Consider the following 13,963-nt stretch of genomic DNA (forward strand, 5'->3'; position numbering starts at 1 on the left):
CACCCACACCCGTTCCAGAGAACACATCACCCCCCGTCTTCCAATAGCTCCACTTCCCTGTTCAATATCGCATTCAGTAAAAGCCCCTCCTCCTCACTTACAAGTCCCTCCATAACCTGGCCCCGCCCGACCTCACAGAGCTCCTTCAACAACACCAACCCACCCGCCGCCTCCGCTCAGCCAACTCCAACTGCCTCACTCCCATGGGGGACCATCGCTGCCCCCACCCTCTGGAACTCACTCCCACAGCCCATCAGAAACACAGGCAGAGTGAAACACAGGCTCACAGGTGGTTGTCAGCCCCAAAGATTGTGGAACCACAAAGTGATCTCTAGGCCCTTTTTCAGATATTTCCACAAGTCTGAATTGTAATAAATTCATTCTTTTCCTTTGACAGTACCTGGTGATGGACTACTACGTGGGCGGCGACCTGCTGACGCTGCTCAGTAAGTTTGAAGACCATCTGCCTGAAGACATGGCTCAGTTCTACCTGGCGGAGATGGTCCTGGCCATCGACTCCGTCCACAGGCTGGGATACGTGCACAGGTGCAACAGGAAGCTATTCAAATTACCGTAATGCAGGTGTGAGTGAGCATGCGAGTGAAAACGCAACTCTGATCTGTGAAAGATAAACAGAAGTCTGTCATTTTGGATCAATAGGACTTAAATTAACTTTCCACTTCTCTCTGTCGGACACAGGGACATCAAACCTGACAACATCCTCCTGATGGCAGACGGACACATTCGACTGGGGGACTTTGGCTCCTGCCTGCGTCTCTCTGAGGACGGCTTGGTAAGGGCAGAAAGTGGTTCTCAAACTGTGGTACTTGGGCTTCTTCATCTGCAAAGTCAGACATTAGAATATCTTACTAAGTCTTCCACCTGACTGAGATCAACGCATTCTTTATAAAATGAACCTAAATTTAAGCTTATACATGTGCAAAAGATTAATTTTGCTGATTTAATTCGATTTAATTCTCCTTTTGGTGCAGATTCGGTGTTTATTGAATTTTAAATGTAGTTATTGTTTTTCGCCTTTGTCAGATCCACTCCACAGTGGCAGTGGGGACCCCGGATTACCTGTCCCCTGAGATCCTGAGGGCCGTAGACGGAGGAGGGGGATACGGCTGTGAGTGCGACTGGTGGGCGCTGGGCGTCTGCGCCTACGAGATGCTTCTGGGCTGCACGCCCTTCTACGCAGAGTCCGTCGCCGAAACGTACGCCAAGATCGTTCACTTTCAGGTCAGCACCTTGACATTGTACTTTTTTGTCACGATTCGGCCTTTTTGTTATCCTGGTTTGTGTTTATCTGTTCTTGGTGTTCTATTTTGACATGTCTTTTTGGTCTTTGTGATTTTCTGTTTGACTTCCATCGTTACCTGCCTGCCCCGCCCTGATCTAATCTGTTCTAATGTATTTCCTTGCTATCCGTCCCTTAAGATTTTTGCCTTTTTTTTTACTATTTCACTGTTTGCACATTTCCTCTCTATTTTGCAGACCCTGAGTGATTACCTTATCTCATTTTAGGACACAGTCCGCACCACTCCCTCAGTGGTGCTGGTGCCACATTTCTGTGACATTGACCCAAAAAGTGACCCTGGAAGATGTGAAACTTGCCAATAAACTCCCTTTTAGAAATTGAAATGTTCTTAATATGTTTGGAAAGTTAAGAATGAGTTTGAACAACAGCTAATAATTTCAATTTATACACTCCCTCTTTCATTGTAAACATACAAAAAATAATCATATTTAATCCATACAAGTGGCCATGCAAAAAATATCCGTATTTTCCGGATTATAAGTCGCTCCGGAGTATAAGACGCACTAGCCAAAAAATGTCTGAAAAAACAACAGGCTGAATAGGCGTACGGTATGCTAACATAACACATTGATGGTTAGCTACAGGGAGCATAAATAACAAACTAGGCGCGGAGGCATAACTGCACCGTTGACAAAGCTCTTCCAAAAGTTTTTCAAGCTGTCATTTGTGATCTCGTTCCTCTTGCTGTGGCCATCGAGCTTTTAGCCCGTGATTAGCTTTGTTTTGTTTTCTTCATTGTGGGTCAGAGGAACCTCCGCTTTCTGGCTCACTCCAAACTTTCTTTCTGCTGGTCGAGTAGCCTGCAGTGCCCCCTAGCGGCATGTGAAATTATACATTTGAATTTAAAACAAAGGGGGAAAAAAATCACATATTAGTCGCACCAGAGTATTAAGACGCACCCCTGTCAAACTATGAAAAAAAGTGCGACTTATAGTCCGGAGAATACGGTAATTGCTTGTTGCCAATGGCGACGGCACAGTTTATCTCCAGGCATTTCTCTTCTAAAACAAACGGTGGGTGGCACGCGCTGGAGGTCGGTCTGGCCAAAGCACATTTTAAGAGATTCCAAGTGTCCCGTTGTTTTTATCCACAGGAGTACTTTGAGTTCCCCTCGTCCGGCCCGGAGGTGTCGGACAAGGCCCACTCGTTCATCACGGGGCTGATCTGCGAGCGGGACGTCCGACTGGGGAAGAGGGGCGTCAGCGACTTCAGGAGCCACCCGTTCTTCAGCGGGGTGGACTGGACGGTGCTGCACAAAGTCCCCGCGCCGTACGAGCCGGATGTGACCAACGCGACCGACACGTCCAACTTCGACATCGTGGACGACTGTCTGAGTGAAATGGTTTGCAAGTTTATCATTTTATCAAGTGACAGGAGTTAATGAAGGAGTTATTTTTCTGGTATTGACTAGGAGTTTCCGATCCAGTAGGTTTTATTAATGACATTCTTGAATTATAATTTCAGTTGGCGCAGGAGCCAATATAACTTAATGGGAGAGACGCAGTTTTGGAATGAAATCTCTAAACAGAAAATCTCCAAATGTTCTTGATCTTTATTTGGAAGTGATTGGATTCCCAAACCTGCGACACATTCATGACTGAAAGTCCTGTCTGACCAACACTAACCTCATCATTTTGAATACTTTTTCACTTCTTTTTGAGATAGTAATCTGACCTTGGTTATATATTGGTTATATATGCTGAGAGAGAAGATGCTGAACGTTCTGTTTCATGTGGATAGGCCCAGCCATGACAGAGAGTTGGAAATTCAGCATTTTGACGGCGACTATAGCTACCACAATAGAATTCTTCACTTTTAGACTGCTTACGAAATTGTGTCAATTGTGACACATTAAAAATAGAAATCAGTTTAAAGTTTAAATGCTGCTCCAGAAGCTCTACACACAAAAACACAAAAAACTGTAATAATTGGAGTGAAGCTATTTGTGTTGATACCTTCACTAAGGGCCTGATTTACAAAGCCAGGTGCTGACTTGCAAATACTACTTCAAATTAGCACATGTCATTTTATAGCATGTTGCACCTGATATTTGTTCATATTATCATTAGTTCCACAATTCTGATATAGAAAAGAGTTTTCCCTGTGGACTTTTAGTGTTTATGTGAGACAAAAAACCTGCTTTAGGCTTAAAAAGCATTTCAATGGATCCATCTGGCATTAAATCTAAATTTCTATGGGACATTTATGGGACGATTTTACAGCACAAGTTCATCAAAAAAACTAAAAGTATGGTCCAAAACACATTCAGATTTTTTGCATTTGTGGCATTAAAATATGTAGAATCCTTATATTTGACTTGACAGGCAGGTTATTATGAAGCATTGTTTTGCAGGAGACTTTGTCAGACGTCATCGACAGAGTTCCCGCGGGCGTCCACCTGGCTTTCGTTGGATACACCTACACGGCCACCAGGTGATTTACTGGCATTAACTACGCTCGAGTCCTCCTTTATATGGACCACCGCGGCCTGTGTTTAATTGTAGCTTGTTTTATAGCCAGACGGGTGCCATGGACCGCAGCGAGGACATCATGCTGCAGATTGACCACACACGGCTCCGGGAATGTGAGACGCTTTATAACTCTGACAAACTGGTGAGGACAATAACATTTTCAGACATTTTGAACACAGTGGGGTGAGAGGAATCGGTAAATCGCAAAGGCGGCCATCGCTTAGGGTCAACAATATCTTTTGCAAACAACAAAATATGCCATCTTCACAGAATGGAGGATCAAGATTATGCGATAAGCAACATTTATTTCTGCTTTTCACAGATATAAGAGAATAGGTTAAAGGGGGGGTATTATGCAAAATCGACTTTTTCAAGCTTTACATCATGTTATTATGTCATTCCCTCATTAAAAACATGCCTGAAGTGTTGCCTTGGCACATTCACGTATTTTTGAGTAATCTGTAAAAACTCTGATGGCGGCCATTTTAGGGATAGGTTTGCCTGAGTCCTCCTAGGAACGCCCCCACCTCCTGGAGACGCCTCCGAGCTTTCGTCACCAGCCGAGTAACCAACCACTGCTCCTCAGCAGAACCCCCTCCCCACTGATGCCACAGACAGCGTGTGGAGGGGGCGTGTCGGAAAGGCTCAGAGGTTCTTAAAGAGACAGAGGCCTATTTCAAGACATTCACTACAGCCATTTTGAGAGAGCAATTTTATACAAGGCAGTTTTTCTAATTTACTGCATTTACAGACCAACAGAAGGTTTTGTCATCAGTGTAGTGTGATATAGACTGGTGCTGTGTGATTGTAAAAAGCATAATACCCCCTCTTTAAGTAATTAAGTTCTTCATTTGTCATTGTACACTGAAATAGTGTTCAGGTTTTAGTCCTGAGCCGCTGCGACTGAGCCGCTCTGCCATTGTGGGTCAACCTGACCAGCCTGTTTTTGGAGGTCGGGGAAACCGTATCACCCAGAGGAAACCTGGCTGGCTCGCTTCAGTCTCCTGAACGGTGCACCGGCTCCTGGGTTTGTCCCTGTTTCAGAGCGTGGTGTGCTGCACTGGTCAGCTCCTCCTTCCTCTTCCTCCTGCGCTCCAGAACAGTCTTTCACCATCTCCTCATTTGTCCCTCTGGAGCCTTTGTCCCTGTCCTGTCTCCACTGTGCTGCAGGTATGGGGGCTCTTGGTTTCCCTTCAGTGTCGCAGAAGAAGATATTTGTAGGTCTCAAATGGGTTTAGCTGATAAGAAAGCAGCTTTTAAAAGGCTGCTTTTTGTTTAGCACAGTCCAGAGTCACCCATTATTTCTAACGTCGGTCGAGAGCCAAAAACTGTGCAGACCTGCTGCATCGAGGCTTTAGTGGGGAAAACAAACCCACGCATTGTTTATGTGATTCACGCACTGGAGCAGCTCGGTAACGACTTTCGCCCACTGACTTGAGCGATGACAGTTCAAGCCCTTGTACCGTTGTCAAGTCCTTCATCTCACTTTTGGAGGAGGCGATTTTGGAGCTTTGAAAGGCACCTCCTTGTCCCGGCTCTGACAATTTAAACGTCTCCCCCAACTTTTCACGTCGTGCCAAAAGAATCAAGTAGTATTTCGTGATTTACTGAAGTTTGAAGAATCCTGTTTACGGAAGCCATTACTTCTTCGCAACATAAAATACAGCATTCTGAACTTTGTGAATGCGAAAGGGTTCTTTTAAAAACAACGTGATAATCTCCCGTCCTGGAGTGGTGGGGCAGGTTTTGGCTGACGTCGCTCTCTGTCACCGCACAAGGAGCACTGTGATACTGCTACTAACAGAGCCATGACATCATGTGAAACTGTCTGCCACATTTCAACTATCTTTCATATCACAGAAGCTTCTCTGAGGAGTTATTCTGCGCTCAAAGTGGGTCATTCACCAAGCATTTGCTCATATCCTAAGCGAGAAGCACTTGTTAAAATGGATCGCTCCAGAGTCATTTATGCATTTTTTTTTACTCATACAGCAATCTGGCATTTACATATCAGATTTACGGCCTTAATAAAGGTGATTTCAAAGAGTTGATTCGATGTAACACACCCACAAGCTTTAAGCTGAGTTCCAAATTCACTATTTAGCACCGGGCTTAATTAATAATCCCCAAAGTGTGTTCATTCCAGCATCAGGTTGAGCTGTTAGCAACAAATTGAAACCTTGTATTGTCTGTTTTTCTGATTCTCCTTCCCAAAGACATCAACATTTTTGTAACATTGATATAGAATTAAACATATCAATGCCGTTGTGCCCTAACTGTCCACGTTAAATCTGATGTTGTTTTGCAGAGGCAGTTATGGCAGATCCAGGACTCTCTGCCGGACAACCTGAACGCTCTGCTCCAGCTGCCCGTGTCTCTGGGTCCGACTGTGTCCACTTCGTCCACTCAAACCGAGGAGAAGGAGGACAACCAGAACATGTCTACAGTTCATGAGGACCTGCGCAGGTTTGATTGCACTGTAATGTGTTTTTGTTGACTGAATAAAATGGACTGAAGCTGCACCTCTTTTTATGGTCCTCGCCTGGAGTTTACCCTTTGAAATCCAAGTCAAATTGATTACATTAACCCCAGGAGCTGATGCTTTAGTAATGCATTTAAGTTAGGGTTTTTTGGTTTAGTCTTGGACCAATTCAGGGGTTCTGCTCGCCCCAAATTTCATCCGAGGGGCGGGGGGGGAGCGACAGAATTTTGCGTTGTACTATGGGTAACATTTGACTTCGCAACTTGCGGTTCTGTCTGCTGTAGCGTTTTCGTTTGCTCTGCTTGCTTCATCTTCTTCTAAAAAGGAATACAATTCTGTAGCTGATATTTTGTGATGCAGACTTTGACTGTTCCGACTCCCTACATTTGAGGCTCGTATCTCCCGCCTCCCCTCCTGCCTTCAGCGGACACTCAGCCACACACTGCCCCGCTGTACGGTCTCCCGCCCGGCTCGGAGCCTCTAAGGCCGGACGGGATAGCCAACCGCTGCCCCCGGTGTCTGCGAGCTGTCCCTGGGAGACTGTAGTAGAAGCAGCCATTTCATAAGCACTGACGGCCTCTGATTATCTCTCTTCCCAATACAACTTTATCGAGTCTGTGTTTTCAACGTGAGAACATCATCCATGTCAATAAGTCCGTAGCCGAGCTGCTAACCGCTCGCCCGGTGCTAACTAGCCGCTAGCACGTATAGAACCGGTGAAAACAAGTATTGTGAACTCATAATGTTAATAAAGTTACTATATAAAGCAGCCTTTGAGATGATCACACACTGACGGGCTTGACGCATTTGTAGTTTATTAAAGACTTTTCATCAACAATGAGCTGTAGGCCATAGTAACAAGCTAACGGGGCTAACCTGAAATAACCACTGTCCACTGGCACAAATAATAGTCTTTTATTCGGACGTATGGGCTGGATGTGTGCTTAAATACTGCACCAAACATTAAGGCAATAAAACAGAGCAGGAAAGTCTCTATCGTGTTCGTCTGAATGCAGCATGCTAGCAACAGGAAGTGCGCTGTGCAATAAACGGTGTAATTTTTATTCTCACAGCGCCGCTAAGTGGATGAAATTTTGGGAGAGGAGAATGTCTGAATTTTAGATCCGTTCTGATTTGATCTTGATCTGGCACTGTACTTGTACTTGTCAGAAGAAAATAGAACATTACACACACTATCGCTAACGTTTTCCAGTTCATTTAGCCTGTCGCTATGGTCCACATCCTTTATCCGTCATATCACACGCATTTATTCGACACTCATTCCAGATCGACGACTTTATGCCTCAGCTGGCGCCGGCTACTTCCTCACAATCATTCTCATCAGGCGACATCATCCGGAACGCGCCCGAGTTAGCGCTGAGGTCATGTCAGAAAACCGCTGCTCGTTTCCCAAGTAAACGTGTCTTTACGTCCAACAGGCGGCTCGAGGAGGCCGAGAGGAGGTGCGCCGAGGTGGAGCAGGAGATGGAGACGCTCAAAGGGGAGCTGGAAGACTGTCGAGCCGCAAAGACAACAGGCAAGACTCTGTTAGACCTGAGTGAAGTTATAACAAGTAATATAATACTTTAGGTTTCTTTCATGCATGAGTCTGTACTCCCGTATGCTGTGGCGCTGACTCTCTCACAGCTCGATGATAAGGTTTGCTAATTGGCAGCGTGGTGGTTTATTGATGAGTGTTTGTGGGTTTCCTGTGTGTGCTCCGGTTTCCCCCTTTAAACTAAAAGAGGTGCTATTGGGTAAATCAGTGTCGACCAAACTTTTTTGTCTCGCGCTTGGATGTTTCTTTCATAGTTCATGTTCCCCCTATGTCAAGATCGCTGGCAATTATTTAAAAAAAAGATCAACTAAAGCTCAGATTTTTTGTAAAAATACATACATTTTGTTGCAAAGTATAAACTATTCGACCTACCTTAAAGGAACAGGTCACAGTTTTTCCATACTGAGATATGTTCGTACCTGAACTTAGACAAGTTGATACGCACCTGTCTGGTCTTTGTGTGTGCCTGTGGAAGAGCTTGGTTGCTTTGAATTTTACCCTTGTTTGGAGCCATAGGAATATACTGGGAGAGGCCAAATGCTAACAACGTACTTGATATGGTTTATACAGCAGAAAACTGTGGATTAAACTTTATAATTTTATACGCAAAGAGAAAGTGGTTGATTACAGTTAATTAAAGGAACAGGCCACCGTTTTTCCATACTGACATATCTTCTTAGCTGAGCTTTAGACGAGCTGATACGTACCTTTCTGGTCTTTGTGCGTGCCCTCAGTCACGCTAAACGACTAAAGATGTTGTAGCATTTGGCCTCTCCCAATGTATTCCTATGGCTCCAAACGGGGTGAAGTTAGAAGCGACCAAGCTCCTCCACGGACACAAAGACAAGACAGGTACGTATAAACTCGTCTAAGCTCAGGTAAGAACATATCTCAGTGTGGAAAAAGAGTGCCCTGTTCCTTTAAGAACAGACAAGGTGCAGATACTGTTTCCTTTTTAGAGTCTACACAAAAACAAGTTTGTTTGTCTATACTTGATACGGAAAGAGCGTTGCACAAAATAGAACTAAGTTTTCTTTTTGTACACATTGGCTGTTGTCAGGGCTGCCCCAGCTCACCAGCCCTTTTCGCGATTGTGATGAACTTACTGATTCTTGCCATAGTATAAACACACATATTTCTGGCATAAAAGCCAACATGGAATAGCACAAACTAGCTTTTATATAGATGATTAATAAGTGTTTATATCCCAGACTGCCTTATAATCCCATCATTACTTACATGTTTTAAGAAATATTGTGCAGCTATTGTGGCTATTAAACTACTCAAGTTCCCAATGAATATGAAAACAAAAGTACAGCACATAGTTAATTTGGCCAGTGCCTGTTTCCACGATAGCAGATTCTTAAAGTAGACCACCACACAGTCAGGCACTTTACGGGCAGCTCCTCTTCAGAAGGTTGGAATGGGTTCCAGACAATATGAGACGCTCAGAATAAACAGTGGCGCAGCGGCCGGCTTCATCTGCTTACACTGGAGCTCTGAGTCAGGATAAATACTCTGAGAATAGCCACGCCTGATGGAGCCGCCAGGACTGCTTCTATAAATCTGTGGGGATACTTCAATGACAGAGCATGGACTAAATGTGATCAAAAGTCGCACAGCCAGGACTTTTGCTGTACTCTGGATTGTAAACACCTTGGCTTGCATGGTTTAGCGGCATAATAAAAGGTGACTGTTTATTTTCTACAACACCGTGAACGGACAATCTTTAGTGTAGAGTTTATTTGCAAACAGATTATGTTGCAAAAAACATTTCTTTTTGCATCGCAGAGTTTTTAATGTCTAATTGTCATACTGTAGTTCACTGGTTCCCCCCTAGAGGTCATCAGAGGCACTGCAAAGGGGCCTCCAAAGCTTGTCTACAAAGCTTAGGGGGTCATTTACCAAGTAGGGCATGCAAAGTGGATCAGCAGCATTCAGTCATTTATGCACTTTTTACTCACGTAGCATTCTCTTGTTTACGTGTAGATTTGGGGCCATAAAACTGTAATACAGGCAGCATCAATAGTAAATTAAGTTTGTACTTTTCAGCTTGCACCTGCTATTTAGCACCTGCCTCGATAAATGATCCCCTGAGTTTGAAAAGCAATGAATACAGATTTATTAGAACATACTACTCTTTTAGCCGCTATCATCATGTACATCATATAACATTAGAAATGATCTTAACAGAGTGAATCATTTTGATGCTGCTTTTCCACGGGCATTAAAAAGCATTAAAACTCATTAAACAGATTCAAATTGGCATTAAAGGAATAGGCCACCGTTTTTATATACTAAGACATGTTCTTACCTAACCTTAGTCGTGTTAATATATCCCCGTCTGGTCTTTGTCCGTGCGCTCTGTCAGGCAAACGGAGCACATACGCAGCCTCTCCCACATGTCACATAGCTCCAAAAAAGCTCACGATAGAAGGTACCAAGCTCTTCCACGTGTTCCCTATTTAAATAAAGTTACGTGAAGTGTTTTCATGCAAAGTATATTTACACAGAAATGTAACATGTCGATTTTATAAGCAGATAAAAAGGGGGACTATATTGTGAGGCGTAATGATACGAGGAGCAAAACGTCCGCGCAGTAACTCCTAAAGGTTATTGACGGAAGTGAGCGGGGAAGTCTTTAGGAGTTACTGCGCGGACGTTTTGCTCCTCGTATCATTACGCCTCACAATATAGTCCCCCTTTTTATCTGCTTATAAAATCGACATGTTACATTTCTGTGTAAATATACTTCGCATGAAAACACTTCACGTAACTTTATTTAAATAGGGAACACGTGGAAGAGCTTGGTAGCTTCTATCGTGAGCTTTTTTGGAGCTATGTGACATGTGGGAGAGGCTGCGTATGTGCTCCGTTTGCGTGACAGAGCGCACGGACAAAGACCAGACGGGGATATATTAACACGTCTAAGGCTAGGTAAGAACATGTCTTAGTATATAAAAACGGTGGCCTATTCCTTTAAATGTAAATTTGTTGAAAAATTATGACAACAGTTTCTCAACAATTTTACATTACAAGTTCACAGAAAACAGCAACATTATGGTCTAAAACATATTCAGTTTCAGTTTTGGCTGAAATTTACCAGACTTTTTTTGCTCAAAAGTTGCACGAAATAAAGTTTGTGGCATCAAAATATTATATTTGAGCATTAAAAATGGCATTAAAAGAGCATTACATTTGACTTGCTTCTGCCTGTTTTAACCCTGCCCACGGGATCATTGCATTGACAATTTAAGAATAAATCAGAATAGACAAGACACTAGTAGTTTCCCTTCCTTTCAAATCCAAAACTTGACAGGCGTGTCCAGGGTCGAGGCTATGCAGGGCCCCACATCCACTGGGGGGCCAAAATGACCGTTTAGCATTTTGAACAGTTAAAATACATATTATTATGAGAAAACGGGAACATTCCATTTATTTTAATACACATTCAGCACTGTTTCAATTCATTTCGTTGGCTTTAGTTTACTTTGTGTCTCATAATTTTAATATTGTGGTCTGGAAATTCGGGGCCCCAAAACACGACTTTGCACAAGGGCTTCGGCAAATCTAGAGACAGCCCTGCTATAAAAAAAAAGTGTTCTTTTATATTTGCATGTGCATGTACTTGCCTAGCTACTTTCCAAATGCATTACAATATATATTTCCATCACAATGCTTCTGTTACTGTGACTGTTTTTGCAATGCACTGCTATAGGCGCTTTCACCCACCGACGCGTCTGACATTGCTCTCTCTCGTCCAATCACAGAGCTGCCTGCCCACTGTATGGACGCATCAGCAAATGTAAGCTCATGGTTTTCTATGTCCAGTTCTCCTCCGCCTTGTTTGTCATGGTTTAGTACCCAGGACAAATAAATGTGTAGTGTGGAAGCTCAGCTGCTTTCTGTTGACTGCCCTGACATGCGTTACAGAGGAAGATGGCGCCCCCTGTCTGTCATTACCCGCTGGTGATCCCTCTCCACCGACACCTGCTCCTCTTCCACAGGGTAATTTAAGTTTTTTCATAAATGTAATTTCTTCCTGATTCACCTACGACCGTAATCGGGATGGTAAAAATATTAGTAGAGAGCAGTGGTTCGCAAACTCTTCAAACCAAGTACCACCTCATGAAGATTGACTTTCCAAGTGCCACCAGGCCGGATAAAGATGAAAAAAGAGCTAAAGTGGGTCAAAAATGGCCTTAAATTGATCTAATTGATCTTAAATTGATGCCTAAACTGGGTGTAAACCAGAAAAAACACATTAATCTAACATAAATGAATAAAATTAAAATAAATACAGTCTAGAGTTGCAGATGGTCGTATCATATGTGAAATTTCTTTCTTTGTTGTAGGTGCGGCGGCCACAAGTGAGCAGTGAGTGTTACCTACTGGCTGTTACAGAGAGGAGCCTGTGGCCTGTAGGGGGCGCAGTGACGCTGCGTTGTCATGAGTGGACACTATGCTGAGCTCTTCTGCAGTGGAAAAGGCAGCACAGACGTAACTGTGAACACAACAAGAGCCAAAGGAAATGGACTCAGAGATTCTGTTCTATCACTGTGAGCCTGTGGACAAACATAACCACAGCCTAAGTGCCTCAGATGATGATGAGGAGAGATGAAGAGCACAGCCTCTGATGATGAGGAGAGATGAAGAGCACAGCCTCTGATGATGAGGAGAGATGAAGAGCACAGCCTCTGATGATGAGGAGAGATGAAGAGCACAGCCTCTGACCTGCCTCATGTCCTAATGTGACAGGATTGTGATTGTAGTTGATTCATAGCTGGGTGTGTCATGAATCTGCACCGTGGGGTGTTTGCACTGTGTTGACACGCGACTGTGTGTCTACTTTTCTAATTGAGTTAAAGTGTACAGAAGCACAGTAATGCATTCTGAAAACTGATCATGTTCTCTTGCTTTAAAGAGACTATAAAGAGTTTAAAAATGTTGTATTTTCCTCCCCCTACATGTTCCAACAATGTCCTAATGTGTAGAATGAGCTCAGACCTGTTCACCACAACTGCCTCTAAAATCCTGCACAGTCACTCAGAAAGGTGTTAATTCGGGTCGAAGTGCCGTCATGCACGAGCTTAATATAGAAGCTGCAGTTACACGTATCACCTGAGGTGGCAGTAGTGAGTATAAAATGGCTAACTTGTATTTAGCCCCTTTAAAGCATTTGTGTAATATTTCTTAATCGAAGACAAAAGTGTTTTCTCATGAGCCTGTATCAGCTGTGACCCTCAGCCATGTCCTGACAGTTCTGACTCTCATTGACTGGACTCACTGCAGGACCTCCTCACTGTGGTCAGTGACCCCCCTGACGTGGACCGCAGTGGGACTGTCTACCGGAGACCTGAGATGGTAATGCTGATCGGGGACCTGATAAATGTCTGATCTATTACAAATACAAGTTTGTACCTGATACTCTGATGTTATCAGAGACGTCTAGATATGAGCTGAATACAACATTACCACATAAAGGTGTGTTTAAAATAATAATAATAATAACTTGGCCACTGCATCAGCGATGTGAATGAACCTGTTATTGGTCACAGCCTGCAGTGTGTTATTGAGCATGTTCTAAATATCTCTGGTGTGAGGAAACATTTGTGTAACATTACAATTTTATTAGCCAAACTTTTCGATCTTAGTGACCCCCTGAGGTTACTCGACCAACATGTTGAAACCCCGTTTTGCAGAGCTGATTTCTCGTTTGTGGGAATGCATTCCCCAATCTTTCAGTTTTTCAGGGTAAAGGATCCAGCAAAGATTTGAGACGATACTGTCTCGTGTTCCGGTAACTGTTTTTGCCAATCCATCACATCAACCCAAAAGTGTTCCCTGAAACTACACTGCCCGGTTGAAAAATATAATCAACAATAATGATCATTTACGTTGCAAACCATGAAACATGTGGTTCATTAAGGTTTGGGTTTATTGTATATTTTGATATCTGGTTCAATTTCACGAAAATATACCTTTTTAAATCAGAAATACGCCAAATTCCAATGTTAAATTGGAGAAATATCTTGAAATCATCTCGCGACCCCTCGAGGAGTCCTGACCCCACTTTGGGAACCCCTGCATGAGCCTATGACATCACTCTGAGGCGGGAACTTGTCATTTTC

The 13,963-nt window shown here is 43.5% G+C and overlaps 1 protein-coding gene across 1 annotated transcript in view; it reads left to right on the forward strand.

The window, feature by feature from the left end:
- Positions 1-12,673, forward strand: part of dmpk (DM1 protein kinase) — a 36,938-nt gene extending 24,265 nt beyond the window's left edge. Inside the window, exons 6-16 of the mRNA XM_079566685.1 lie at positions 398-546; positions 700-793; positions 1,045-1,242; positions 2,415-2,663; positions 3,675-3,754; positions 3,838-3,934; positions 6,101-6,258; positions 7,714-7,847; positions 11,603-11,637; positions 11,766-11,840; positions 12,188-12,673. Coding sequence (XP_079422811.1) covers positions 398-546; positions 700-793; positions 1,045-1,242; positions 2,415-2,663; positions 3,675-3,754; positions 3,838-3,934; positions 6,101-6,258; positions 7,714-7,847; positions 11,603-11,637; positions 11,766-11,840; positions 12,188-12,301 — 1,383 coding nt within the window. The 3' untranslated portion in view covers positions 12,302-12,673. The remainder of the gene's footprint in view (positions 1-397; positions 547-699; positions 794-1,044; positions 1,243-2,414; positions 2,664-3,674; positions 3,755-3,837; positions 3,935-6,100; positions 6,259-7,713; positions 7,848-11,602; positions 11,638-11,765; positions 11,841-12,187) is intronic.
- Positions 12,674-13,963: the final 1,290 nt, after the last annotated feature.

This window comes from Gobius niger, assembly GCF_951799975.1.
Source record: "Gobius niger genome assembly, chromosome: 11".
In the NCBI taxonomy this organism is placed as follows: domain Eukaryota; kingdom Metazoa; phylum Chordata; class Actinopteri; order Gobiiformes; family Gobiidae; genus Gobius; species Gobius niger.